At 40.1% G+C, this 26342-nt stretch overlaps 1 protein-coding gene across 1 annotated transcript; it reads left to right on the forward strand.

The window, feature by feature from the left end:
- On the forward strand, positions 1 to 26342 carry LOC103480500 (uncharacterized). Its single transcript, XM_008435462.2, has 3 exons — positions 1 to 246; positions 17959 to 18011; positions 23423 to 26342. Exons 2-3 carry the CDS (start codon positions 17980 to 17982, stop codon positions 24216 to 24218), a joined length of 828 nt encoding a protein of 275 aa, XP_008433684.1. The 5' UTR covers positions 1 to 246; positions 17959 to 17979; the 3' UTR covers positions 24219 to 26342.

The raw sequence follows: 26342 nt of genomic DNA on the forward strand, positions 1-26342 counted from the left end.
AGCAGACCGAGTCCACACAGGAAACATGGGACTGCGGAGTCACCGAGGGGGGGGAACTCTTCTCAGCGACCCACCACAGTAACTCTGGCCGTCCTGGAAAAGAAACCTCCATCTTTTCTTCACCTGTTTTTTAGACTTTTTCACTCTGCTGAAGGACCGGAAGAGAGCGGAAGACGTTAAATGACATCCGTGTGTTTCTGATACCTGAGGCAAATTAAAGTGCCACACCTTCACTTTGCACGACAGGTAGGCTCAAACTATGTTTTATTTTTACTTTAAATAATAATAATAGTCAAAACTTACGTTTAAATGCGCTGCATGGTGAAGTTAGAGTTAGAAAGAGAAGTAAAACAGGAGTTATTAGACATTACTTAACGCAGCGTCGACAGGTGGACGATATTAGCCATATGGCAGAAAACAGCATCACTTCCCATCAAGATGTAATAAAACACTGTAGTAACAATAAAGGCTGACATCTATTGCAGAAAACCTATCCATGGTTAGCTTTTCTTCAGAGGTGTCAGTGTACACCTGTTGCGCATCATGAATATTTATAAAAGCGTTACAAAATACTAAATATATGCGTTATTTATAAATAAAAGCGTCACAAAAAAAAGTCAATACGCGCGTCATTCATAGATAAAAGCGGGCGTTTTACAGCTTTCACCATTTAATGGTGGTAAAGTTTAATGACTTTTATATTGTGACTTTTATACTTTGTTTTTGGTGTTGTCCTGCTCCATGGGGAACCAGGAACATAAAAATTTCCATAACACAGGGCTGGTGTAGAGGTGAAGTTAATGAGTGAATGCAGGGCTGCTGTTTGGTTGATTCTGATAGGTGGAGGTGGGGAAGGAGGAGGTGGTCCTGCACACATGGGTGGCCTTGGCTTGTGTTTGTTCCTCTAACATGAGGCTGAACCCTGGACCAGAACAAACTGATGTATTACAGCGGTGTAATGCATCACTTGGTGTCCTGATCCTGCAGTGGGAGGTTTATTTAACAGAGTTGTGTTGTGGGTTGTCTTAGCTCCTCTCTCTCTCTTTTTTTTTTTTTTTTTTTTGTGGCCTTTAGTGGCAGCTCAGTGCTTAAAACAAAGTATTAAAAGTGGATGCAAATGAATCTGCTCTGTGCTTTGTTGCTGCTGAGCTCGGGACGACGCCTGCAACAGGATGTAAACCTGAGCTCAGCGCTGTTGTTTACATTGCCTTCAGATATCGTGTTGCACAAATGATGTGCTAGAGGTGAGGGAGGTGCTGTTCTGCAATAGTGGGAAAACCAGTTTTCTTTTTAAAAAACTATATTACAGCACAGGAATACAAAACTACAAACATTCAAAGCTAAGAAGAAGTGAGCAGCTCTTGAGAAAGTGCTTTTCCTCACCCCCTCTTTGACTTTCCCACATTTTGTGAAGTTAGTTTATATTGAAATTTTTCTGATAGGCCAACATAAAAAAAACAACATTTTGAAGAGGAATGAAACCAAACATGGGTTCACTTTTAGTTGTTTTTTTTAACAAAGACAATCTGAAAGGTGTGGTGTGTATTTGACGCACACACAAACACGCCTTTGCTGTTACATCTAGAAATGAGTTTTTCGCATTTGTTTGTTGCAAAATTCCATCAGTGCTGTCAAATTTGATGGGCAGTTGGACTTTGACCATGTCATTAAAACGCCTATAAAAATTTCACAATACCTTCAAATACGAAGACTGGTAATACTTAAAATTATATTGAGAGCAACTTTTTTAGGCTGCTATGATATTTTTGATATAAGACAGATACTTACTCCTTCCCATCTCTCGTTTCATACACTCATACGCTCATCTTGTCTGATGCCTGTAACTCACTAGTATCACGTTAAGAGTCTAAACTTCATTGTTTTTGTTTAATAAGAAAGCAACCTGTAAGAAGCATCATGCACATAAGAAATTCCTTAACTTTTTATTGGTTTAATCCCAGAAAAATATCATGTCCATTCCAGTGGACGTTGCGTCAGAAGGGGTTATGTGGCTTTCACATGGCTGCTCACTCTGCCATGTGAAATCCAAATAAAATACGTTGAAGTTTGTGACTGCGGTTTGACAAAATCTGGAAAGTTTCAAGATGTCTGATAACTTTTGCATGGCAATGTCAGATTTTAGTTTCAAATTCATTTTGGTTGAAGACCAGAATAATTTTGAGAAAACATTCATGCTCATTGTCTTGATAATTATTCAGCAGGGCTGTGAAATTAACTGGCAAATACCACCAGCAGCAGCAGCAATTTTCATAATCAGTATAATCACAGTAATTGTTGTTTATCGAACAAAAGCAATAAGTTTCCTCCTTCAGCTTTTCAGACAAAAGATGCTTTACATCATTACAAATGTTTGGTCCATGTAAAAAATATTCCCAAAAGTACAATTCCCTTTAAATGTGGAAGTGTGGGGGGGAAACTATGTATTTTAAAAAAATATATCATATCAATATCATTTGATATTATTTAAAATCAAATGATTGTTGTCATGGAAAAAGACAGAGAAGGATCTTATCGATGATATCCGTGTCATAGATAGCAAAGCATTCAGTATTTTACAATGCCATATTTTTCTTAAAAGTACATCAGTGATTTTACAGTTTGTTGTATTTGAATACAGGAAAAAAGCTTGACTTTTCACATTTAATGCTTTTAATGAACAAGGAGAATAAAATCAAATTACAACCAATTTGGGGGTAGTTGGCACATTTCCATTACCGGTTGATTGACTCATAAATCGAAGACTAAAAAGGTGTTTGCTTATCTGAGTGAAAATATGTGTTTAGCCTAACTACAGTTTGTGACATTACAATACAATATAGCTTTTCATTGGTCTCTCAAAGTCAGGTTACATTGGCCTAGATACATTGAACTTAAGTCAAATGCTTCCTTTGTTTGTGAAGGACGACGTTTCTTTACATCTTGTCAGAAACATTTCAAGAATTTCCACAAACCAGAAAACAAACATGAATGCTGGATATAGTTTCTAAATTGGCCTTACACAAGTTGGATTGTGTATTATAAAAAAGACAATAAATATAAAAGAAAAGCTGCTCCAGTTTTCTACATATCAACTAGTACGTCAGTGACAACTTTCATGTTTTTCCAGTCAAATTGTGCGTCTTCTTTTATTTTGTCAGGGTTTCGATAAAACGCCTCATCTCTCTATATTTACTCCAAGTCGAAGTAACATTTTCGTCTAACACCCGGGATGGTCATTTGGTAAATGTTTAAAATCTGACAATCCTTCTGTTTTATCTCCATTTAACATGATTTGTGTAGAGATTGTGTTTTCTTTCTTAATGCGTTTTTCTGGACTTTTATACGATAGACCAACATAAAGGATTGCATGATTTTAGCCTGGAAGGAAAATGTGAAGTGTTTTTCAAATACTGTGCAAGTAAAAATATGGCGAGTGTGTTGTGCGCTTGTGTTAAGCACCTTTACTCTGATTAACCAAAATGACACCCAGTGCACCCTGCAGAAGTCACCTAACTAATAATACGCATGTCTCTGTATGTATACATCTGTATTATGAATACAAAGTAAAAACTAAAGCTGCACATCATCCCCATGATGAAGCATGGTGGTGGCACCATCATGCTGTGGGGTTACTTTTGTACAGCAGGAACAGGCGGATTCAGTAGGACTGAATTCATATGCACTGCAACTTTTTTACAAAAAAAAAAAAAAAAAGATAACTTGTTTCTACTTTACAATTCTGCACTGCTTTACATAAAATCCTCATGAAATAAATTAAAGTTTGTGATGATTGTAAGAACTTGTGCCCGGTAGTTCCTAAGAACACGCTGATCTTCACTTTCTACTGACCCGAGCTCTTTACCAGCCGTGCATTATTTAAAGCGGCTCTGCAGACTCTGAAGAAGAGTTCAGGGCTCCTGGGCGAGGAGGAAAACAAGCAGCATGCCTGTTTGCAGTGCAACACAGAACAGGGCAGAGCTATTGATAAGTGTGGGCTGCTGGGTAATACAGAGGACACAGGATTGTTTACTGCAGACTGCCACCCGGGGCCGTGTGAGGGAGGCATGTTAGGAGACGGCACATCGCATTACACCCACAGAAAGACACAGGCAGAGCTAGTCAGCTTCACCAAGTCTGAAATCTGTAGACGGGTTATAATGTTTTCTCAACGCGAGCTTTGTAGAAATTTATCTTCCATATGACCCTGAATGCTCTTCCCTAATCACATCCGGCCTATTCAAATCAGCCACCTCGAGGTCACACTGCTGAACACACCTGTCAAACACTCAGATCTAAAGCTGCCGTCTCGCTCCGACCGAGCGTCGACTTCTTTCCGTCCCGTGACACACGTTTAATAGTTTTCCTGGGCTTTTCTGTGCGAGCTGTAATTGAAAAAGTGACACACTAAAACGAATCAGATGAAAAGCTGCAGTTCCTTTATGGGACGCGTTATCGGGTCAGGAAGGGGTATCTCATCATCTGCTGTGATAAGTTATGAAAAGCAGTACAAAGCTGCGGCTGAGGCTGCGTCATTTTTCTGTCACTACAAAGACTTTGAAATACAGTGTTGACATCTTAGCTTGCACCTAAAAGCCTTCCAGCTGATAAGAGGTTTTAAAATGAAGCATCTTATCGAAATGCTGCGGTTTGCTTTCAGCTGAGAGTCACACCAGCAGCAGGCGGCAGGGAAATACTGTCAATAAGGGGGATTGTTCTCGGTATTACTGCAAGACTTCAGGTTTGTCACTTAAATATCCAGTTGAAGCCAGTTAATACTGTGAGGGTTAGGGTTAGGGTTAAGGTTTGATGGATGGTTAAGCAAATCTTTTGATTTGTGTGATCGCTCACACAAATTAAAATAATCTGCACACATCAAATGAGTCTCAAAGCTACAGCTTGATGCCTGCCTCGTGTGAGATTACATGTTCTCTGCCAAACTGTAGTTGGTGGTGACTGTTGGCAGCAGGGAAATAAACCTGTAAAGAGTTTTTTATGTATTTGTACACTGGAATTAGGAACAACAGCGACTAACGCCACATTCACACGAGAGCCACTTTAAAATGTATTAATATGCATTAATATATACATTAGAAACAGTCTTAGCACATTTCAAGAATCTAACATCTATGCTCTTTCTTATCTCTGCTCGTGGGGATACAGCCAATTGGCACCAAGGAAACTCAATAGCGCCGGACTGGCTGCTTTGCAAATGCCAGCCAATAGTGTGTCAAGTAGCATTGTGCAGGTATCCTAGCTTCCCAATTTGCATTTTTTTATATTTTGCGTTTGCTCAGCAAAATTTTTTTATAAAATGATGAAATCTGTGAAAAATCTTTGACTGTTGTCATGGGACCTACTGTACAACACATTTAGAACGAACAAAGTTATTGTTGTTGACACAATTATTTTATATAAATATTAGATGATAATAACATGTAATGTTGTGTATGTATTGTGCTGACTACAGTAGGGTTTTAGGCTGTGACGGCAGACTAGGACCCTTTTAGATAAAAGAAAAAGCAGCGCTGTGGCTACGGAGGAGTACATTTCCATAAAAAACTCAGACATTTCTACAAAGTTATGATTAAAAGCATAAACTTACAACATTAAGATTAAAATATTCTCTGAAATTGTGAAGTCAAACATTTGTGACAAATAAGTCCTTTTGGATTTAGGTGATACTTCTGGATATTTTCCAAAGTGTAAGGTGTTATGTTGGTTTTGGAAAGACAGGCCTCAGACAGTGAAGAAAACCTTTCTGATACAGGAGAAAAGCCTGGATGTTCCACTTGCACTTTGGAAATTTACCCAGATGTTCAATTCCTGGGTTTACTATTAAACTTTAAGCATCTCTGTTGTCTTTTGTTGCAAATGTCTGACTTTACAATCTCAGGAACTGTTTTTCTATAGTAAATAAGAAAAACTTCTGACTTCACAATGCAATAGAATCTTATTTATAAAATCATAAATGTATGCCTTTAGTCAAGAAGAAATGGCATTTTATTTTTGCACATTTCCAGGCTTTTTGACATCAGAGAAGATTCACGTTTTATCTTGTAAATATTGAAAATTAATCTAGATGAAAATTAGTTTTCCATGGTAACTTTATATTTTTCTTGATTTGCAATGCCTGTAATACTCAAACCTATAAAGCTAGTTTAAAATGTAAGATATGTAATACAATTGGTGAATGTTAAGATTTTCTTCCAATAAACAAACCAATAATCAAAAATGTTACTATGTTATTGACATAAAACCCAGACAATAAGTAGCCTATCCATCTATTGGAGAAAAATTAAGTAAAATGTAATATTTCCATCTCAACATTAAGGTTTTATTGAAAAAGTTGCTGCTAGTTAAAGTCTGAGGTGTTTACGTGTATAAAATGTAGCGACAGCTTCTTAATAACTTTACCTTAGGAAACGTTTAACTCAGTGTCATTGTAGACAGTAAGGATATCACAAATAAATATTTTTATGCAGCATATATTTCAGAAGTTAAAGACCTGGTCAAGTCATAAACTGAACCATTTGAACATATTGTCTCAACCTCAGGCGATACTGTAGACAATCTGTCTAAGCTTCTTATTGTAAAGGGTGTCACAGGAAGTTATTTCTTCCTTAATTAACACTGTCAGGGAGATGAAGAGCACAGGGAAATAGCTACACGCTATAATTCCACCAATTATAATAGGTTTACAGCCATTCGTAACTCTAGGTCAGAGTTGCAAAACATGTTTGACAGCAATGAAATTAAATTAACATGAAGTATGTTGATCCAAAGGCAACAATGAGTTTAAAATTCGCCCCGCTTTGCATTAAAGTAGTATAACCAGTCGGAGCAGATGACTTATTTTATCCTTGTCTCCCTCTGGGCTTTTGCTTTCTTTTGCAACGTTGAGACAGAGAAATAATCTTCAAAGTGCTGTTCCTCAAGACTTTTTGAAAATCTAAAACACAGTCATACAGCAGATTTGACTCTTTCGAAAGGTTTTAAAAGAAAACTCGACGGCTCGTCGCTGTTCCTACAAACCTTCACAACAAGAGCCTTAAGCTTATGCTGCAGCATTAACTTCAAATAGTTTATGGTAAATCTAATTAGAACAGTTTATGGTGCTCTCTGCTCATGAAAACATGACAGCCTGAATGGTTGATGCTTTGTTGAGGCCACAGACTGTATTTAGTTGCTGACAGATATTACAGGAGACATTGTATGAAAATGCCATTACTACAACATCTCAACTTAAAAACATCTCCTCTTGTGCCACTCCTTGGTGTCCAGAATTTGAGAGAAATTAGTTTAATACTGCTAACATGCATACAGAAGAATTTTTGCCTCTAAGGGTGGAAAATAATACTTAAGTACAATAAAAAAAAACTGTTGCCAGTTGCCAATGTTTTCCATCCACACCTATTAAATTATCTTATTGTAAAGCTGGCAGCAAGTGCAGTTCTTCTCTCCCATGTTTAGAGATTGAAGCTTGAGATAAGGTGGTAAAATGGCCATTTTTATCTCTTTGTCACACTCCTACTACGACTGCCAAACCGCCGATGACACCGCAGTCACAGTTGTCACTACCAGTCCGTCTCACAACAGCAAGGCGGCACCTCACTCCTCACGCCTTGAATCCCACTGGGATCTCACCCTGGCGTATTTGTAAGGAAAGACCAATGCAAGGGGGAAAAAATGCAGCAAAGAGGACACGTTAAAGGAGAAGCAGCTTCTGTGTGCCATCTGTCCCTGCTGAGGAGGTGATCAGAAAAGCCGAACAAAGCCATGAGCATCGAAAGCAGAAGGAAGGTTTACCTCGAGCAGAAAACGTCATGTGTGTATCGACTTAATTCAAGTATTTGAAGGAGCTTAAATACTCTGTGGTATGGACATCTGCACCCAGTTCCTCCTATTATATAAAACTGGGATGCTGTAATATAACCCAGAATAATAAATATTGGGATTCTGGTAGAAGTTAGCCTAAATGAGGCTGATCATTTTTATTCTGTTCTGTTTTTTCTTTGCTCTTTATTAAATCCCAGCCTGACATCATTGAACTACACGTAAAAAAAAAAGAAGAAAATTCTCATTAAATGGGATGATAAAGTCTGTGTATCAGTTATCTTAGAGACCTAAACGTCACCTGGGACATTTCACTATACGTTTTCAGTCTCTGTAAATTCCAGGCAAACTTTCTTAAAATGTAATTCAAAGTCCAGAATTTTATGGCAGGCAAATTACAAGGAGCCAGACTGTTTTTTGTCTCTACCAGGACTCTTGACCAGGAGTTGTCTGGACTCTCTGAAGGTCTTTTAGCGTTTTTCTTTAGACTTCGGCTACCTTTTCACCAACTTCCTGTCCTATTCTCACAGCCAGCCACAAAAAGTTAGAGACCATCCATTAGACATTTGTGTGTGAATGTATTTTAAACATGTATGGTATCAAATCACAAAATATTTCCATCATATCTATCATCTGCTCTGTGTCACGTTTTCAAGGGTGTTCCCACAAACGTGGTGATGATATAACCAGTTCCTAGCTGGTTCTATAGAAGAACCAGTTTCCACAACCCAGCTTCACGTCATTATGACACTATAAACGTTTCATCTAGTGAGTGTTTGATCCTCCCTTTATTCTTCTGAGATTTTATGGAGCATTGGAGGGCAAGACCTGTGAACAGTTTTCACCATCATAATTTGTTAATGCTCTTTTAAAAAGCAAACGTTTATGGACGCTTCAGTTTCCCGTCAGCCAGTCCCTGTTCGGATCATCATCAGACGCAAATCTTACTTTTTGCTTATCCTGAAGTTTTGTGTCTTCAGGATAAGAAAAAATTAGGCAGATCAAAGACAAAACACATTTAGGAGTTTTAAATAAGAGGCTAACGACATTTTGATTGGTTGCCGGCCTCCACCAGTGACCGCTGATGAAGGCCGTTCATCTCTCTGGCTCATTTTGGGAGTCACCCTGTACGTCCTAAACCACTGCATGCTGTCTTTCAAACTGTTATCTTTGGTATTTTTAAATGATTCTACTAAAAATCATGTCTTTTGTGGGAAAATATTCGATTTGAAATTGTTATTTTAAATTGTTATGCACAAAGACAACAATGATTAATCTTTGGAGTTTATGATCCTTTCTTATGCTCCCATTATTCATAGATCAGTTTTAACAAAAAAAATTAGATCAAGCGTTTAACATTTTGCCACTCAAAGTGCAAAGAAAAACTGAATGTTTTATCAAATGTCAGAATAACTAGTTCAGGAAATAAGAATAAAGTCTGTTTGCTTGGGAGGAAGGTCAAGAAACGAAAGATGACTCAAGACTTTTAAACACGACTGTATTTCACATAAATATGTTATGAAGTTTCCCGACGCTGCACCCATCCGCCACACCAACACTCAGCATACATGGCCACCTCTTCTGGCTTGCAGGGAAATTTCCACTGTAAAAGAGGAAGTCATTTTAGGTCTGGAGAAAAAATGAAAACACTGAAAAATCTAAAGATGAAAGATCTGAGGTTGCTTTTGGATATTTATTCACCTACAAAATGTTCCAAAAATCCGTCATGGCCGATTCTGAGTTAAATTCACAAAGATCCCCCTCTGATAAAGAGCAAGAAACTTAAACCACAGACAGTGAGGTGGATGTCATACCAGTTTTCCTACTTTCTTTTACCACACCCTTCCCAGTGTCACCCATATGAATATGATCTCCCTTCTCACGGTCCTGTCAAACACATGAAATATACCGTGTGATGAGCCCCAGGTTAGTAGCGACGTCTAAAATATGACTTTATAATGTGTCACAGAGCTAATATAAGCTAAATGTTCCCAATCTCAGATGACTGGACTCTGGAAGACGAACAGGTTCTTCTCTGAATGGGACTGCTTCTTTGTTCACGCTGAGACCTACTTTGGAGAAATTACCTGCAAACCCCAGGAAGTTCTATGAAGTTTTGGCCGAAACAGGTTATTTAAGCTCCCTGTATTTGTTTCCCTTCCTCGTCTACCTGTATTTTGGTCTTTAGTGATGGTTCGTGTAATGTTTAGACCAGCAGCTGAACCTCAGAGCTAAACAGAAATGCTTATGGATGGATTTCAGTCTTCCAAGGGCGCAGCAAGAACAATTGGTATCAGATATGCAAGACTGAAAAGAGGTGGTGGAGGAATATTTTGTGGTTAAAATCTGGAAATCAAATCTGCAAAGTCACATTCACAGGTTCTGGTCAAATAACCATGTGACTGTTTACCAGAGTTTGGGTCTTTTTCCACAAAAAGAGTGGTCATCGTAGGACGTCTCAAACTAACCAGGAGCCAGTTTGTACTTGTCTAATCTGAAGTTATTTCACTTGGAAGTGACTGCAATAAATATTATATCTACCACAAGCAAGTCACTCACAGTTCTTTTAGTTTCATAGTCTGTTTATTGGCCCAAACAGTCTATAGAAATAGATTGCAATTACATCAAATTAGACTTCTGTTCTGAACATTTCATGATCTCCGTAATTTCTTTTATCATACTTAACCAATAAGTTATGGTAAAACAAATATTAAATAAAATGGTAAAGTTCTGAAGACTTTATTTTGTACTTAGTCTGGGTCTATTGTTTTTATGTGGCTGACACACAGAAATGCATAACACCAATACTCTTTTTGTCTCTGTCCTTTTCTCTATCTCTGTACCCCTAGACTATAAAAATAAATATATTTAAAAAAAAATGAAATTTGTAACTGTTTCAGTGATAAACATGGTCAAGTCAATGTTTAAAAAGCAGCAGCTTCACAAGCTTTGTAGGTGTGTCTCTTCACCACAGCCTCCTCCTTATGCAAACTCTACTGGGAAGAATGTCATCACAGCACAGGTTTCACATGGAGTCTTGACCTGAAAGCTGGCATTCAGGAACCCTTTCTGCACATAAGAAGTTGCTCTGTTAAACTCTACCTGATATTCAAATGAGACTTGGGAGATTTTCAGCTGCTTCCATTCACTGTTGCTGGATCATGTGTCTTTTCTGCTGGCCTTAGTTAATTCCACTTCAGTGGGTCCTCAAAGCCTTCCTGTGAAATCAAAATCACTTTAAAAGATGCTCTGCATTAAACAGAGTGTTAATGCTGTTCATAGCAAACTGTTGACGTTTCTTTGTAGTTTAGGATTTTGTCATTACTTTTCTAATGTATATTGAGGAAAGAAAGTACTTTAAAAAAAACTTTGTAGAAAAATGCTAGAGGATTGCGCCGGTCATGCTTACAGCATCAAATGCATCATTTTATTTTTTTCATTTTATATTGTATTGTTTTCCTTTTTGATGCAGCAGCTTCATAAAACTAACATCTGAACTATTCCCTCACACAGTGTTGTTACATTTTTAAGTGTTTCATTCACTCTGACAGTAAAATCTTCCATTTATTGTAACACAAAAAAATTCCCGTTTATGAATAGAAAAGATAAAACTGGAAGGACGGTTCTCAGCCTTCTCTGTCCAGGAGAGATTTTCCTGTTGCAGCGATAGCTCACGAATGGCCCTGACTGCCAAGTCTGCAGGTATTCCCCAGATTTCAATCCATACCACATTTCGGAGACGCTCTACAGCAATCTCGATTTTATTGCACCTGTTTCTCCTAGATGAAAAGTTTCAATTTCCCCTGCAGGAAGCGCACAGAGTGAAGAAATGGGGTCTGGGCAAAGCTGCCGGCCCTGAAAAATCTTTCTTCTTCAGTAATCGTCCAACGATCTTCCCCATCATAAAAAAAAATATGAGAGCAATATGTAATCTATTGAATGACACAGGCAGCAGATAAGGCACTATTATTGCCAGCCAACAATGGCCAATAGCTGCATGAATGATGGTCATTTGATGCACAGATTGAATCTGTGATCTCATTATGAGTTTGAAAAGTCTCCAGGAAGGCTACATGATTGGTTATTTGGATGTTCGGATGTGAGTTTCGGCCAGCAGGGACCTGCTGTTGCTGTTGTCGCTTATTGTGAAAACCTGCAGGAGGCCGGAAAGCCTGGTATCACTGATGGGTTTGCAGAGTTGTTTAGAAATTGACTTATAACCCTTCCCAGGTTGAGGGACAGTAACAATTTCTTATGTAAGACCATTGCTGATGTGTTTCTTCAAAGGCACTGTCAGTGCGACCACCTCTATTAGACCAGGATCTGATGAGAATGATGCAGAGAAAATCATATCATCCTTTACCTCACAGATTAAAAAGAAAGCTCTTCTGTTTTCCAACAGAGAGCTTCGGTGATTGTTTTTACCCAACTATGCTCCTTGCTGTGTGTGGTGGCAAGATAAACCTGGGTCTTCATCCATCCTTTTCATTTCCAGTTTCAGTTGTTTTTAATTATTGGTCAGACCACGTTAGCGAGTAGCTCCTTCTTTAGAGTTTTTTTCTTTTCCTGTCTTAGAAAGATTAACACATATCTGTTTTACTTGAGCGATATGCTCACTTGTTTTGTTTTGTTTTTTTCTATTTTGAAGAGTGCACAAAACTTTTTTTGATATTCTGGTAATGTCGAAAAATTTTGCAATTGCCGCGTTTCCGTTAAATAAGAAAAGCAGTTAAAATCACACGTGAATAAGTCTGTTAAAGTAGTAAGTTATTAATAATCATGGCAGCGACGGACGTAAACAGTCAGACAAGATATATTTAAATTTCAGCTAGCTAGCGCTCATCCTCAGCCATCAGAGTAGACAAGCTATAAGGGTATACACGTATGAGGCAGTTGTGGGGAACTGTTGTCTGCAATTTTTCAAAAGAGCTATGGATTCAGCAGTTTTTGTTTTTTTTTTCTATTTTTTTCAAACACCACTTGTGTACCTTCAACAAATTTTTGCAGAAAAATTTAATGTTTTCTGTTGATTAGATACAGATTTCTTCTGTCTTTCCTTCTTTGTCGTATATTTCCTTCAGACCACCAAAGTAAAAGCCATATATATTTTACTGCAGTGACTCCTAAGGTCAAAGCTGGACCTGCATGAGGTGTAGGATATTTCAAAGCATTAACAGCAGAGTCACCTGACTCTCTCGGTGTCGAAGCTTTTCCAGCACGTATGACCTTCAGCGACGTTTCTCAGTAGTGCAGTTCCCATCATCCCCAACCTAATGAAGCATTTATCCTGACATGTTTCATGTTTAGGTCACTTTGTTAACCTTAAATTACATGAATTCATGAGCCAATATCACAAGCCTTGTGCAGATGGTGAGACTGAGTGCCGAGTTATTTGAGGAACAAGTAGCTTCACAAACCGAAAGCACTCAGCTCTGCTGTATAAAGCGAGTTTGTTTGGCTTCATTGTTTGCTGAGTTGTAGATATTATTTACTCTGTAACCATTTCCTCCATTTCTCATTTAACAGAGAAGCTTTCTTACTTCTGTCTAGAATTTGAAACTACAAATCAAATTCTTTGTTGAATTAACAAAAAAACAAGCACTTCAGAGAAGATCCTAAAGCTGCCAATTGTTGCACTTCAGCAGAAAAAAGTATTTCTGTCGTCTGTGGTCTTCTGTCATCTTAGTCAGCAAGCACATTGTGGCAACTACAAGTAGACACTCTGGAGCCTGAACATACCTTTTTTCAGAGGGGAGTTGTCTTTGACTTTAAAAGCTAACTGCGCTCTCTCTGCTATCAGAGCAGTGCTGTAACTGGGAGCCTTTTGTTAGGTGGCTCTAGTGCCATTCCTGGCATGCAGGACGAGTTCTCCTCCGAGGGGATTTTTTCTGCTGAGCGGGAGCAGGATGGTTAGCCCGAGGCAGGGAGCGCCACAATCACGTTGTCAGCACTCAAACAGCCCAGAGACTCTTTTTTGCCTTGCAAATGTGCAACTCAACCCGACTCCGATGCAAACCAGCTTTTTCCGACCCAGTGAGGCAGCCATTAATCATCCTGTCTGGCATGTTTGCTCTCAGCGGACGTTAAAGTCATTCTCTTCACTTTAATCGAATATGCGCAATGTGGCTAACCAGTTTCTATCACTGTGTGCTCGACAAAATGAAGTATTTTACATTTTTATTGCTGAATTATGTTTTCAGGAGATTGAATTTAATTACACTCATTTATCGCATTTTTAAGAATACTTTTAAACTACTATTTTATCAGAGTTTGCATATCGGAAGAGTGATTCTGAAATGTTTCTTGATGTAGTAAAATGTTTATTATTTTGTACGTAAAGTACAGGGACTCTTTAACGCTGATATCAGTACTGTGGTCCCAGTAATAGATCCGGGCCATAATTTGTAAAACATAAAGATTAGCAGTCAACAAATTCTACAGAAAATATAAAATGAGAATATTTATGATAGACACAGTGGTGTTTGTGATATGAAAAGCTGAGACTGAGAGTCTTCATGTTATTCTCATACAATGTGACGTTTATTTTTTACTGTTGCACCACGATGGACTCCTGCCGCAACAAGCAGTAAATCAATTAATCACATGATCATTTCCATTCTGATGATTTCTTTTTTTTTTATCATAAATTTTGTTTACAGAGATGCTTGCAATTTGTTTACATAGTCAATTTTATTTATAGTTTCGGTTGTGTGTGGGTTTTTTTTGTTTGGTTTTGTCCTTTTATTGGATATTTAAAATATCTTCCGAAGTTAAGCATTGAAAGTTTATTGGTCTTTGAGCAGGCAGACTTACATTATTGTGCCGATATCATTATGTTACTTGAAAATGGTCTCAAAACAACAATATTATCATTAACAATATAATAACATGTAACAATTATTTCTGGGACAGTTTATTGTCCAGAAATCTTATTGTTACATCACAAAAATATGGAATTTTAACAAGACTCGAGCCACTATCCATAGATTTATATATTTAAAGCATAAGATTTGAGTTTTTTTGTCATAACTATTCATCATTACAGTTTATAAAACGTATGGTAGAAAGGAACTATGCCTCTCAGGTTTTACATATGTTGTACGCATTCAGTGTTTTAAGGTACATTTAGTCAGATTTAAATCATTTTAGAACTTAGTAAACACCTGGTTGTTTCTTTATTAAAGCCCCAGAACTGATGGTGGGTGTATCTGCTTTCTTTTTGCCATGACTGTGTGTTTGGCAGGATGGTGGGCTGTGGATGCTTCCCAAATTAATCCAAGCAGCCTGGAAGACTTTGAGGCAGGCACATTAAAAGCACCCCCGAGAGCAGAAAGCAGCAAACACATATCAGTGAAATATGGGATATGCATAATGCACCAGAAAAGAAATGCCACTGCAAAACAATAAAACAAGAGACGGAGTGTGGGAGACGAAACAGAGGGAGAAATCTGCACATCCAGCAGGCTGAGGGGACGGAGAGGTGGAGCTCTTCGGAGGATTATTGACCTGCTCGAACGTGAACTGTAATTGTAAAAGTCGGCTGATTGTGACTGCAGCGCTCTCTCAGGACCAGCGCGACGCCGCATGGATGTGACGCTTCTGGAAGCCCTCAGGGGAAATAAGCTCCTCTCCTGCTCCGCTCCTGCAAGATAAGGGACCCTCTGGCTGGGTGGGTGCCCTGCAGAGCAGCAGCGTGTGAAACTGGGTCCGCTATTTAAAGTGCAGCCTGTCGCAGCATCCAGCCCCAGCCCCGACTCCAAGATGCGCTCTTTTGGTTTTTAGCCGTCGGAGGCCTGCGTGAATGTGAAGCGGGGGGTTTGCTGCTGCTGGGTTACAGTCAAGCCCAACTCAAATCATAAGGGTCCATTTGGACGAGGAGAATACGAGGCACTCGGAGATGAGAGGATCATCATCACGATGAGTCTTTTTTTTTTTTTTTTTTCTGTAGCCTGAATGCTGACGCCCACTTGTGCCTCTAAACTCAGCCGCAGACCTGCAGCAGGATTGTTAGATATCCTGGGAAAGCTAAGCCAGATTCTGTTGCTTTTCAGCAAATATAAAGAGCCTCCACCTAAAGAAGGCCCTGTTGGTGATGAAACCTGTGCAACGTGCTATTACATGAATAACCCAACCGACCTTGCAGCTGTTTAATCAATACTAACGCATAGATCAGTTCCTCTGATACCAGCTGGATGTCAGGCACTTTCTTACATTCCTAAAATCTGGCTGCTTTCAGCAGGGATGCTTAAGCCCAACAAATTTCATAAAATGACGCAACAGCCCCCATAGATTGATCTCAGGTTAGCAAGAAATCCTGAAAACACATCACTGAGCCGCACTGATTCTGCTTCACAGTTAAGTCCACGAAATTAAAGCTCCAAGTTTTATTGGATGATTTCATTGCTGTACTGCTTGGAAGTTGTCATGACTTTAAGCTGAAATATCAGCAGACTGTCGTAAAGTGAGTCCTCAGAGGAGTGCTGTGATACGCCAGCAACATTTTCCTATTGCTTTTAATAGCCTAATGAAAAACTGCTTCATCTCAGATGTGCTTAAGATCGTCTTCCTCCATACATTAGGGATGGTGATCTTGAGGCACTTAACAGTTTAATTTGATTCTGATTCAGAAAGCTCGGATGCAATTATTGAATTAAAATCAGACTAGTACAACGCTTCTTCCTTTTCCTTCCGTCCTTCCTGCCCACCTTCCTACTGCACTTCAATAGGTACATCCTTGTTTGATTTCCTCCTTTTTGTGATTATGTTATTCCTTCCTTCATTTGCCAGTCTGTGGTTTGTTTGGCGATTAGGGACCAAATCCAAAAATCCTCAGATCCCCACTAAACACTTCTAAATGCCTATTTTAATAGTCCAAACACCAAATATACTTTAATATGCGTTAATAAGTATTGAATCCAATCTTAACATACAGCAGAGTCTAATATTTACCGCTCTTTGGGGTGCAGCCAATCAGCACCAAGTAATGTAAATGCAAGTCGCTTTGCAGACTCCAGCCAGTAGCATGTCAAGTAGCATTGCCCCAGGTATTTCAGCTTCCCAAGCTGCAATATTCCTTCAAATATTTTAGATATGCGCTACCAAAAAAATCCACAAATAGATGGATTTTCTGCAAATAACTTAGGGTTACATTCCACGTAAAAAAATCTACCAAGAGGTGAATCTGCAAATAAACCGTAGGCCCACTGTGAAAGTCAAATATTTGACAAGAAAGTCTGGAGAAGAGTGAAGCACTGAAATCCCCTGTTTGTGACATGCTGGCCATGACTGATAGGTTTGTGCATATCTGCAAATGAGAAAGAAAGACAGATGAAGAAGAGAGGAGGCGGAGTAAATGGAGATGTCAGCGATTTGTGACAGAAAAATATCTGCAAGAGTGACAAGAATAGCTTACGAGACATTAGTGAGACGCTATGATGCGTAGTTTATAGATGGTGGAAATAACATAAAAACAAAGCTGAGGATCTTAAGATTTAAACTGCAGTCCTGTGGGATCAGCGTCTCTTCTGCAGTCATGTGTTTATTCTTCATTAAAAGACACTGTGTCCTCTACCTCTCAGTCTCTGTTCCTCCTTCACTTTGAGACAAACTTATTCAAAAGTCACTGATTAATTATTTACCCAGGCAATGAAATGCCACAGCCGGGTGAAGCACACCACCAGGAGAGAAAAGGTCATTCCCATCCTGAACGTTGTTGCACGATCTTTCACACACACACACACACGCACGCACACACACGCAAACACACACGCGGACAGACACAGACATGCAGGTGATCGATGGCAATAACAACTTTATCAGCGCTTCAGGCAAACACAGCTTTCATCGTCGTGGCCAAACACCAATAAAACCGAGAGCAAAGCCAAGTGATCAGGTGAAATCTTTAGGAAAAAAGCTTTCATTAAAAAGCCGTTCACATGTCAGAGGTGATCAATAACGCTCCCTGATCATCGATCTGAACCAGAGACCCATAACCTGCTGCTTGATCGGCTTAAATCTGACGTCCTGTCTGTGGGTTGAGTTGCTCTGTTCTTGGTGCTGTGCCGTTTACTTCCAAGAATGTGCGGCTGTTTAATATTTAATTGGTTTGTTAATGTGTCTCCACAGCAACACGACACATCTGGCCAAATGGGGTGCCAATGCTGCCGGATGGTGAAAAGGTAAGACATTATTTTAACTTTATTCTATGTTTTTGTGTCAGTTTCACTTTGTTTTCTTCTCCAGTATGTTGTGAAGAGCAAAAAAAAAAAAAAAATCAAATGAAAACAGTTTTCATATTTATTTTAATTGGGAACAAACAAAGGATACTCTATTGACAATCAAAACATAAAGCTAAAATGTGTGAAAGTTATTCTCACCACCAGAATGTGAGAAAAAATGCATATTATGCTGTTCAAGACATATCTTTAACTTTAATTGTCTGGAAGGAGACAAATAAAGCAACAAATAAAAACTGGGCCAATACAGAAGATAAATTATTGGAATAACTAATTACTATCGCAACTGGTTAGATTTATATTAAGCTAATATTTAACACTTTAAAGTGTATTTTGACTATGAAAATCTGTTGATCTAAACTAACATCACACACCCAGAATTCGCCGGGGTTAGCTAAAATTTGCAAATACCTGAGACCTCTGAGGCGGTTCTAAAACACTTAGAACCGCCTCGTTTAAAAGCTCAGATGCCAAATGTAACTTATATGCCTCAATGTGAACAGTGGAAAGGGTTTCAGCCCTAAATGGTAATATCGTCACCATTTTGATCTTTCTGATGTTTCCTTCATTCTTGGTTTTCTGCCATATTCATATGAAAGCCCAATGTAGTGTCACAGTTTAATTACAATTTTATTCATTCATGTTGTGAATGAATACCGACTGGTCTAAACAGAAAACGAGTGGAAGAGTGAGGGAAAACTTCTTGTCCGACTAATTTTATTGTTTCGAAATCTATTCACTTCACCTTTTCACACCTAACTTTACCTAGTTAGTCTCGCCAGGCTTTCTGAATCTGCCATGTCTTGTTTTAAACCTGTCCCACCAGATGAAGTCCTCACTGTCAGGTGAGGAAGCCGCTGTGCTGTAGCTAAAGCAACAGGAAGAAAAAGTTTCCTTGGGTTGCTTCGAGCTGCACTTCTCTGACTGAGAGGAAAAAATACCTTCTAATAACCACATGACTGCAGAGTTGAGGCACTTTGGGGAACAGCGACTGCACTGCTGCAGCACCATGAGTGCACAGATTGAGCCAATAGTGTTGAGTGTGAAAATACTTTTGAATCTGATCGTTTTTAAGGAAAATTGTTCAAAAGCCTTCTGTTATTTTAGATCACAACATGTTTTAAATTCAAAGAAACGTCTGCGTGTTTAACCCCCGGTAGCCCAGATCTAATGACAGCTGGACCTCTGAATGTCGCCCTCCTCTCTTTCATCCTCTCACTGTTAGTTTTCAGCTCTTTGCTTATCCACATAATGATTTCTTGTCTCCTGTAGACAGAGAGAGCTCCGTTTATAACACGTCTGCACAGTGAGCCTCACGTGGACTTTTAGTACGAACCGTGAGTCGATTTGTCAATAGCCCGCACCCTTGGTTACTGTATTTCTCTCCAGGACTGTCTGCTCATTAGAAGCGTACAATGTATCGTTGTCAAGGCTCGACGTCGCCGTGCTTTCCGAGGCGAGCGCGGTCACAGAGCGCGGCCAGGAAACGACTTTCTGATTGGAGATTAATGAAGGGGCTCAATGTGCTTCGCATACCAGCGTAGTAATCCCTCAACCCCTCCCCCACCTCTTTCTTTCACACTTTTTCTTATGTCAAACACACACATGCGAATGCTTGTGACACAAACACATACCTCTGTAATTGTGTGGTGTGTCACATTTCTGGGATTAGCAGAGTTTGAGGCTTTAAGGTTACTGGGTCAGCGATGAGGACCCGCCGTCCACCCAGTAAAAATAGGACGTATTCAACTCTGCCGCTCTGACAAATGAGCAATTAATTAGCAGCATACACCAGAATTGTCTTATACGTTTCTTTGGATTTGTGTTAAAGCTGCCTACTTCCTGCATCTGCATGGTGGACAGGAATCATGGTGGACAGGAGCTGCAGAAGCACAGCCATAAACTTCAATGTACTTTGTTTTCTTTTGTTGTTTGTGTTTTTTTACACCTTAGCAACGCAAAATGAGACATATTTGCAAGGCGGGAGTAAAATGTTAATTTAAATTTTTTGCAAATAAAATATGGGGGAGGAAAAAATCCTTCCTGACCTGGCCTGTGTTAAATCACCCGTCCTCTGATCAGCTTCCCTGTCCCTGCCTAGCCTCACAGCTTGAGCCTACCTTTATTGTGTTTCACCATGGAGATGATCTCTGCTACAGATAATATTTTTATGCAGATAGAAAAGGTGCATGTTGGTTCCCCCCATAGCTGGAGGCAAACAGGATTCGGTTTCTTTGTTTATTTCGCCTTAAAATAATGTTCTGCTTTGTATTTGTCGTTGTAAGCGTTGGAGGACTGGAGTTGCAGATCCCAGACTTTAACTAGTGTCAATATCTGATTTGCTTACGATTTGACATAGTCATAATTAGGGTACAGGAAGCGCTTCTCTCAGTCTTACACCTTATCGATCTCATAATATCCTTCTAAATAAGCAGGAGTCGGCAACCTTTACAATCCTAAGATTGTAAAGGTTGCAATCTTAGAATTGCAACCTAAGAGCAATCCTAAGATTGCTCTTAGGATTCCTAAGAGCAATCTTAGCAATCCTAAGAGCAATATTTACCTTCAGTCCAACTAAAAAAGATACAAGACCTTTAAAAATTGACTGCAGGAAATTTATTTGAAATGTGTGTATTTCATACCTAAGTTTAGGTTTCAAAATAAAGAAAAAAATAAAACCTATGTAGAAACGAGAACGGATATGTTTCCTTCAGGAAGATGTTGAAATTAATGAGAAAAAAATTGGATCTAAAACTATATCGCTAATATTTTTAATTCGGTCATGGAAAATCAATGTACTCCATTAAAAACCTGCATTTGTGAATAACTGCCAAACATTAGTTATTTAAAGTGGAGCTCTGGAGCCACAGATTGCAGACCCCTGGATCTAAACTCCACGTGAAAATCTGTGAATACTGAACCTCAAATAGTCAGAGGATCACAGCGAAACAGTAACAATCCGCACCATACTGCCAGCGTTTGTGGTAAGCAAACGTTGTCAATTAGACCTCATCCAGTGACAATGCTGTATAGTTCAATTTTTATCACTGTTAGAAGATAAAAAAAAAAAAAAAAAACAGCTTTTAAACGACTTCCTTTGTCACACATTGGCATCTGTGATTCTGACATCACCTCCGTTTACAAGAGAGAAGCTGACCCCACTCTTATGTAGACTTGAAATATGCTCCAGCTATAAAAATAAATGCCTTATTCCTTGTTCTGTTTGTCCACTACAGCAGGAAGCAATAAGAGAAAATCACAACAACAGGCCATGTGTTTGTTTGGCTCTGTGAAAATTGCTTCGAGATGAACTGGATGGACGCCTGTTGTTGATGAAAATACAGTTTCATTCTCCTGCCAGGCTTTCTCATCCCCCCTCTAAGTATTATTGGTCGTTTCTTTTTCCTTAGTTAAGCACAAAGAGAGAGCCTCCTCTCGCCTCTCAGAAAACATGCTTCAGATTTCACCTTTGGCAGAGGACACAGCAGCAGAGCAGAGGAAATGGAAAACATTCATTTTCACAGCGTTCTGCAGAGAGAAGATGAGGGTGGGAAAAAAAAAAAAGAAAGATGCAGGGTGGGTAAGAGGTACTCAAGTCAGAGGGGTGAGGCTGTGTGTGGGCGGCTGGAAGAGGACGGAGAAACCCGAATCGGCCGATACATTTGAAAACGATCTCCTCAATTCTCAGAACTTGGGCTCTTTGCTCAAAGGACTCTCGGATGGAGAAGCGTGAAGTTACAGCGGGTCAGAGTCGTGGCTGCACCACGGTGACACTGAAGGAGGCAGAAGGGATGCGAGCAGGGAGCACCTTGAGAGACGCGAGCTGGAAGCAGCTCAGCTGGAGTCAGGAGCATGGTGATGAGATGGAGAAAACAAATGAAAAGGTCGTCATGAAAACAAGAGGCGCTCACAGTGGGTGACGTCTGACAGCGTCTTGCAGGAAAGCCTCGTCGCTCTCAGTGGTAGGGTCTGAGTGTGAACGAGTCAACCTGTTCTTCTGTCCTTGAAGGGAAATCCATCAGRGKGGGGGGGGGGGGGGTAGCAGAGCCAGTGAACACAGTTTACAAAGGTAGTGAGAATTAATCATCAAAATATTTGTCAAAATCAGTTCCGCAGACATCAACAATCAGAGGATTTTCTGCTAAAGAAAAATTGGTTCTTTGATTCACTCAATGTGGATTTAAATCATCATTTCTTAATCCAACCACCCATTATCCAACTGGTTATATATCAAGGGAACATTAGGTGGTGTTTTCATCATTATTGTTGCACATTATTATGAATCTGTCTGTGGTGTCTCACAGATGAAATCAGAGCTGCTTTTTTTTACCCGGTGCTAATGAACAACCATCATTCTGTGAGCCTCGGCTTTTTACGAAGCCCTGTTCGTGTTTATGTCTCTGTGCAGTGGTGGCTCTTAGATAAATGCCACCCCGGGCAAGCCCCGCCTTCTGCAATGTTATAACCAATTAAAATACAGGAGAGCTATATTCTTGGGAGGTCAAACTGTCTTCATAAGAAGGGCTGCCAACAACCCACTTGAAGTGACCCAATTCTGATTTTTTTTGACATAATGAGACCTATATCTGATCTTTTCATGACAGTTTGAACAACAGGTCTGATTCTTTTTGAATGCGACCCAGGCCACTTGCGTATCCGATACGTATACGATTCAAATGCGACCTAACGTTCAGGTCGCATTCATCCGAACTGAACGTCACTGATACTCAACAAACGTCACTATTCTGCGTCCTGATACGCGCAAGCGGGAAGAAAAACAACAACCATGACGGACTATATGAGGATTAAGTTGTTAATATGCTGGTCTGGTTGGACAACAACTTCAAATATGTAAGCTAAGCTCCACCGTTAGCCTCCATGTTTACTTCCGCAAACACTGAGCTCTTCTTTTTATGGCGGCTGGCAGAACACTGAGAACTCTGACGCTATAGCGCCCTCTACTGCGCATGCGAGACACTTTCAGCTCGTTTGCCCGTTCAGACTGCAGAACACATACAGGTCGCATATGTGTGGAACGGCCTCGGCAAAAAAATCCGATTTGACAAAAAATCGCAAATGGATCACTTCAGGCTGCAGTGTGAAGGCAGCCTTACTCTATGTAGATGGCAGGAATAAAAATGTTTTTCAAACAACTTGGGGTGGGAATTTATCGTATTGTTTATTGTAATCACAATAGTAACACAAAATGTCACCCACTCCTACAACTGACAAATAGTTAAACTTCTGTATCTCCCCACCCAAAAGCTGTTCTACTGCCGCCCCGGGCAACTGCCCATGTCAAAAACACCGTGTGTCTCTGTGATTTACATTTCTGCGTCTTGTCTTCCCCACAGCTACATCTACGACCCTTCAACGGCGGTGGATGTGCGGAAAAGCGACTCTGTGGGCAGCTCCCTCTACCAGGGCCAGCACCACGCGGGCGGTGACCCCGGCCGCGAGCCGCAGGGCGACCACAACAAGCAGAAGCATGGCTTCCACAATCTGGGCTACAGCAAGTCCAACGACAGCACACTCAAACTGGAGCATGACAACAACCAGGTCAACCACAGGCTTCACTCGGCGCCGTCACTTGCAAAGGAAATGCACCAGCAGGCGAGCGTGCCTCCCGCAGGAGGCGGGCTGTACATCATTGAGCCAGAGGCGGTAGGACGACGATGGATGGACATCGATGCAACCCAGGTGCCTATTTACCCCAACGTACAGCAGTACGAAGACCACAGGAGCTACAGCGAGCCGGAGCACGAGGCCATGACGAACGGGTGGGACAGCTCCATCACCACCTGCACCATGGCGGGCAGGACCCCGTCAGTGGACGAGATCGACGAGGGCGTTGGGGGGACGCCGGAGCACCTTTGGGACACCGGGGACGAGGGCAGCGTCCTGTCCGTGGACATCCACACCAGCACCACCAGCTTGTCCTCTGGCGGCACGAGGGATGAGCTCACGCTGCCAAAGACTGCGGACGTTTGCACAGAGGAGAGCGGTATCTCTGTGACGAAGAGCGAGGATGAGGAGGATGAGGAGCAGGTGAGGAAAGACCAGGCGGAGGTACAGAGCGTCACGGACTCTATGGTGGCGGAGGCTCTTGCTGCTTTGGAGGCCGCCACCGCCGGGGAAGATTCCGACTGAAAAACGAACCCTTAAAGCTACAGTATGTAACTTTTACGAAAAATTTGATTTTTAAATATTTGTGGAAACTGTTACAGTGTCGTGACGATATAATATGAGACAGAAAATCTCTCTGAGCTACTATTGCTGTATGAAGAAATTTACCGCTCCTGGTCAAAAACAACCAATCAGAGCCAGGAGGAAGCTGTTAGGTGCTGTCAATTACCCTTGTGTACTCGCTGCTAAATGCAGTAATGGTGAAGAATCAACTTGCCACTCCAGGGAAACTGTTTATCCGCTGTCAGAGGTGACCATGCTAAGTAGCCTTCACATTCATGACAGCCTCTGTTGTGGTGAACCTGCTGTAGCGTAGCGAATGGGGAGGGTGTGAGCAGCGCATACATGAGGGTGACTACAGATTATCTGTCTCATAGTACACTGTCATGACATGGTGACAACTTTAACAAATATATTAAAAAAAGCTATTTAAAAAAAAAAAAGTTACCTAATGCTGCTTTAAAGCAACTAGACAGAACTATCAGAACCGCCATAAAACTTTGCCAAAGTTCTGAACAATGAAGTTTTTATCTATGGATGTAAAACAAATGAAGGAAAAACTCTGTTTGCTGGAAACAGATTTATTTTTGAAGTTGTGGACGATCTTTCCTGTGACGGAGGGATAATATCTGCCTTGTGAAGGAGGCTTCATTCTCAGAGCTGCAACTAAAGAGACTCCAACGTCTGGACCGAACACGGCCTGCAGCTGGACCACGGTGCACCGTACACTCCACGCTCCTAAGAGGCTGTAGGTACTCCGACACGGACATGACATCAGCAGGATATTTTAATTACGATGCATAGCTATTGGTTTTATTACGGGAGCCCACATTTCTTTAGTAACCACAAGCCCAAATTGTGACCTCTTTAGGAATCCATCAATTTAAAGTGCCATGCATACCTTTAAACAACCACAAACTCTAGTGTGTTTTATTGATATTTTATGTGATCTACTGAGACAAAACAGTTTCTAATTTTAAAGTGGGGAAAAAAACAGTTTTTTGGGGGGGTTTATGAATAAGTGAATAGTTAGAGATGCACTTATTAAGTAAATTCTTCATATAACCATCTTTGCAAAAACAAGTTCAGTCATATGACTGTAAATCGGTTCCTACGTCATGATGCAGATTCTCGGTTGGGTTTAGGTTGGGACTTTGACTGGGACACTATTACGCACAGTTAATTGATCCAAAGCACATTCTTTAATGTATTCCCTGGTGGTGTTAATGGAGTTTATTTAGAGGTATGGGAGCAAAAAGGGGTGAATATAAATGTACGCCACACTTTTTATTCTTTTTATTTTTGATAACGGTTTGAACCTTACTGTTCTGCTCTTTGTGGTGATCTAACAAAATATCAATTAAATACATAAAGGTTTGGGACTGCAACGTGACAAAACGGAACAAATTTCAAAGGGAAGGAATGGTTTTATATTGCTGTGTAACTAAGAGAGACGGAAAGGTCATGAAATCCCTTTTTACAGGTGATTTATTGTTAGTGTAACTCTATTGCGTTTTGGTGTTATTTATAAAGTCTTCACCTTTAACTCACATAGAAACTGGGAGTATTTAACGGCCAGAAAAGAGCAGAGTTGCCCTTATTCATAGCTCTTCTTATTTTATGTCCTCGCTAATTTCAGAATAGCACAACAAACATAAAATCAGGCTGCAATTATAAAGAGAAAGCAATGGAAACATGATTCATGCACATAATTAATGTTCTTTTTTATTTTGAAGAAATGTGTCTTGTTTTTGCCTTCATTTCCTAGCTTTTACAGCCAAGGTTAACAAGCCAAGCAAAGGTCAATTAGCCTCAGTGCACAACTCAACCACACAAGCGCCTGCTAACTTCTCGTTGTTGTTTTTTTCGGTTTTAAAGGTCAAGCTTTGGATTTGTTGTCTAGTCTGTGACATCCGTTCAGCTCATGTGCCTGAAAACGAGCTAATTAAGGCTGACTGATTCCCGAAGAAGTAATCCGGATGAAATGAAGGAGAATCCCCATTTTAATCGTTTGCCTGCCAAATCATTTCTCCTCATTGCATTTGTACCGTAAAATAAAATCAGTGTAATAAAGGCTGTGTGAAATAA

This window comes from Poecilia reticulata, linkage group LG18, assembly GCF_000633615.1.
Source record: "Poecilia reticulata strain Guanapo linkage group LG18, Guppy_female_1.0+MT, whole genome shotgun sequence".
NCBI lineage: Eukaryota > Metazoa > Chordata > Actinopteri > Cyprinodontiformes > Poeciliidae > Poecilia > Poecilia reticulata.

Excerpts from the sequence above, each read along its gene's own strand:
- LOC103480500 (XM_008435462.2), top strand. The coding sequence starts at position 17,980 with ATGGGGTGCCAATGCTGCCGGATGGTGAAAAG. Across the intron at positions 18,012-23,422 it reads TGCTGCCGGATGGTGAAAAG|CTACATCTACGACCCTTCAA; the intron begins GTAAGACATTAT and ends TCTTCCCCACAG.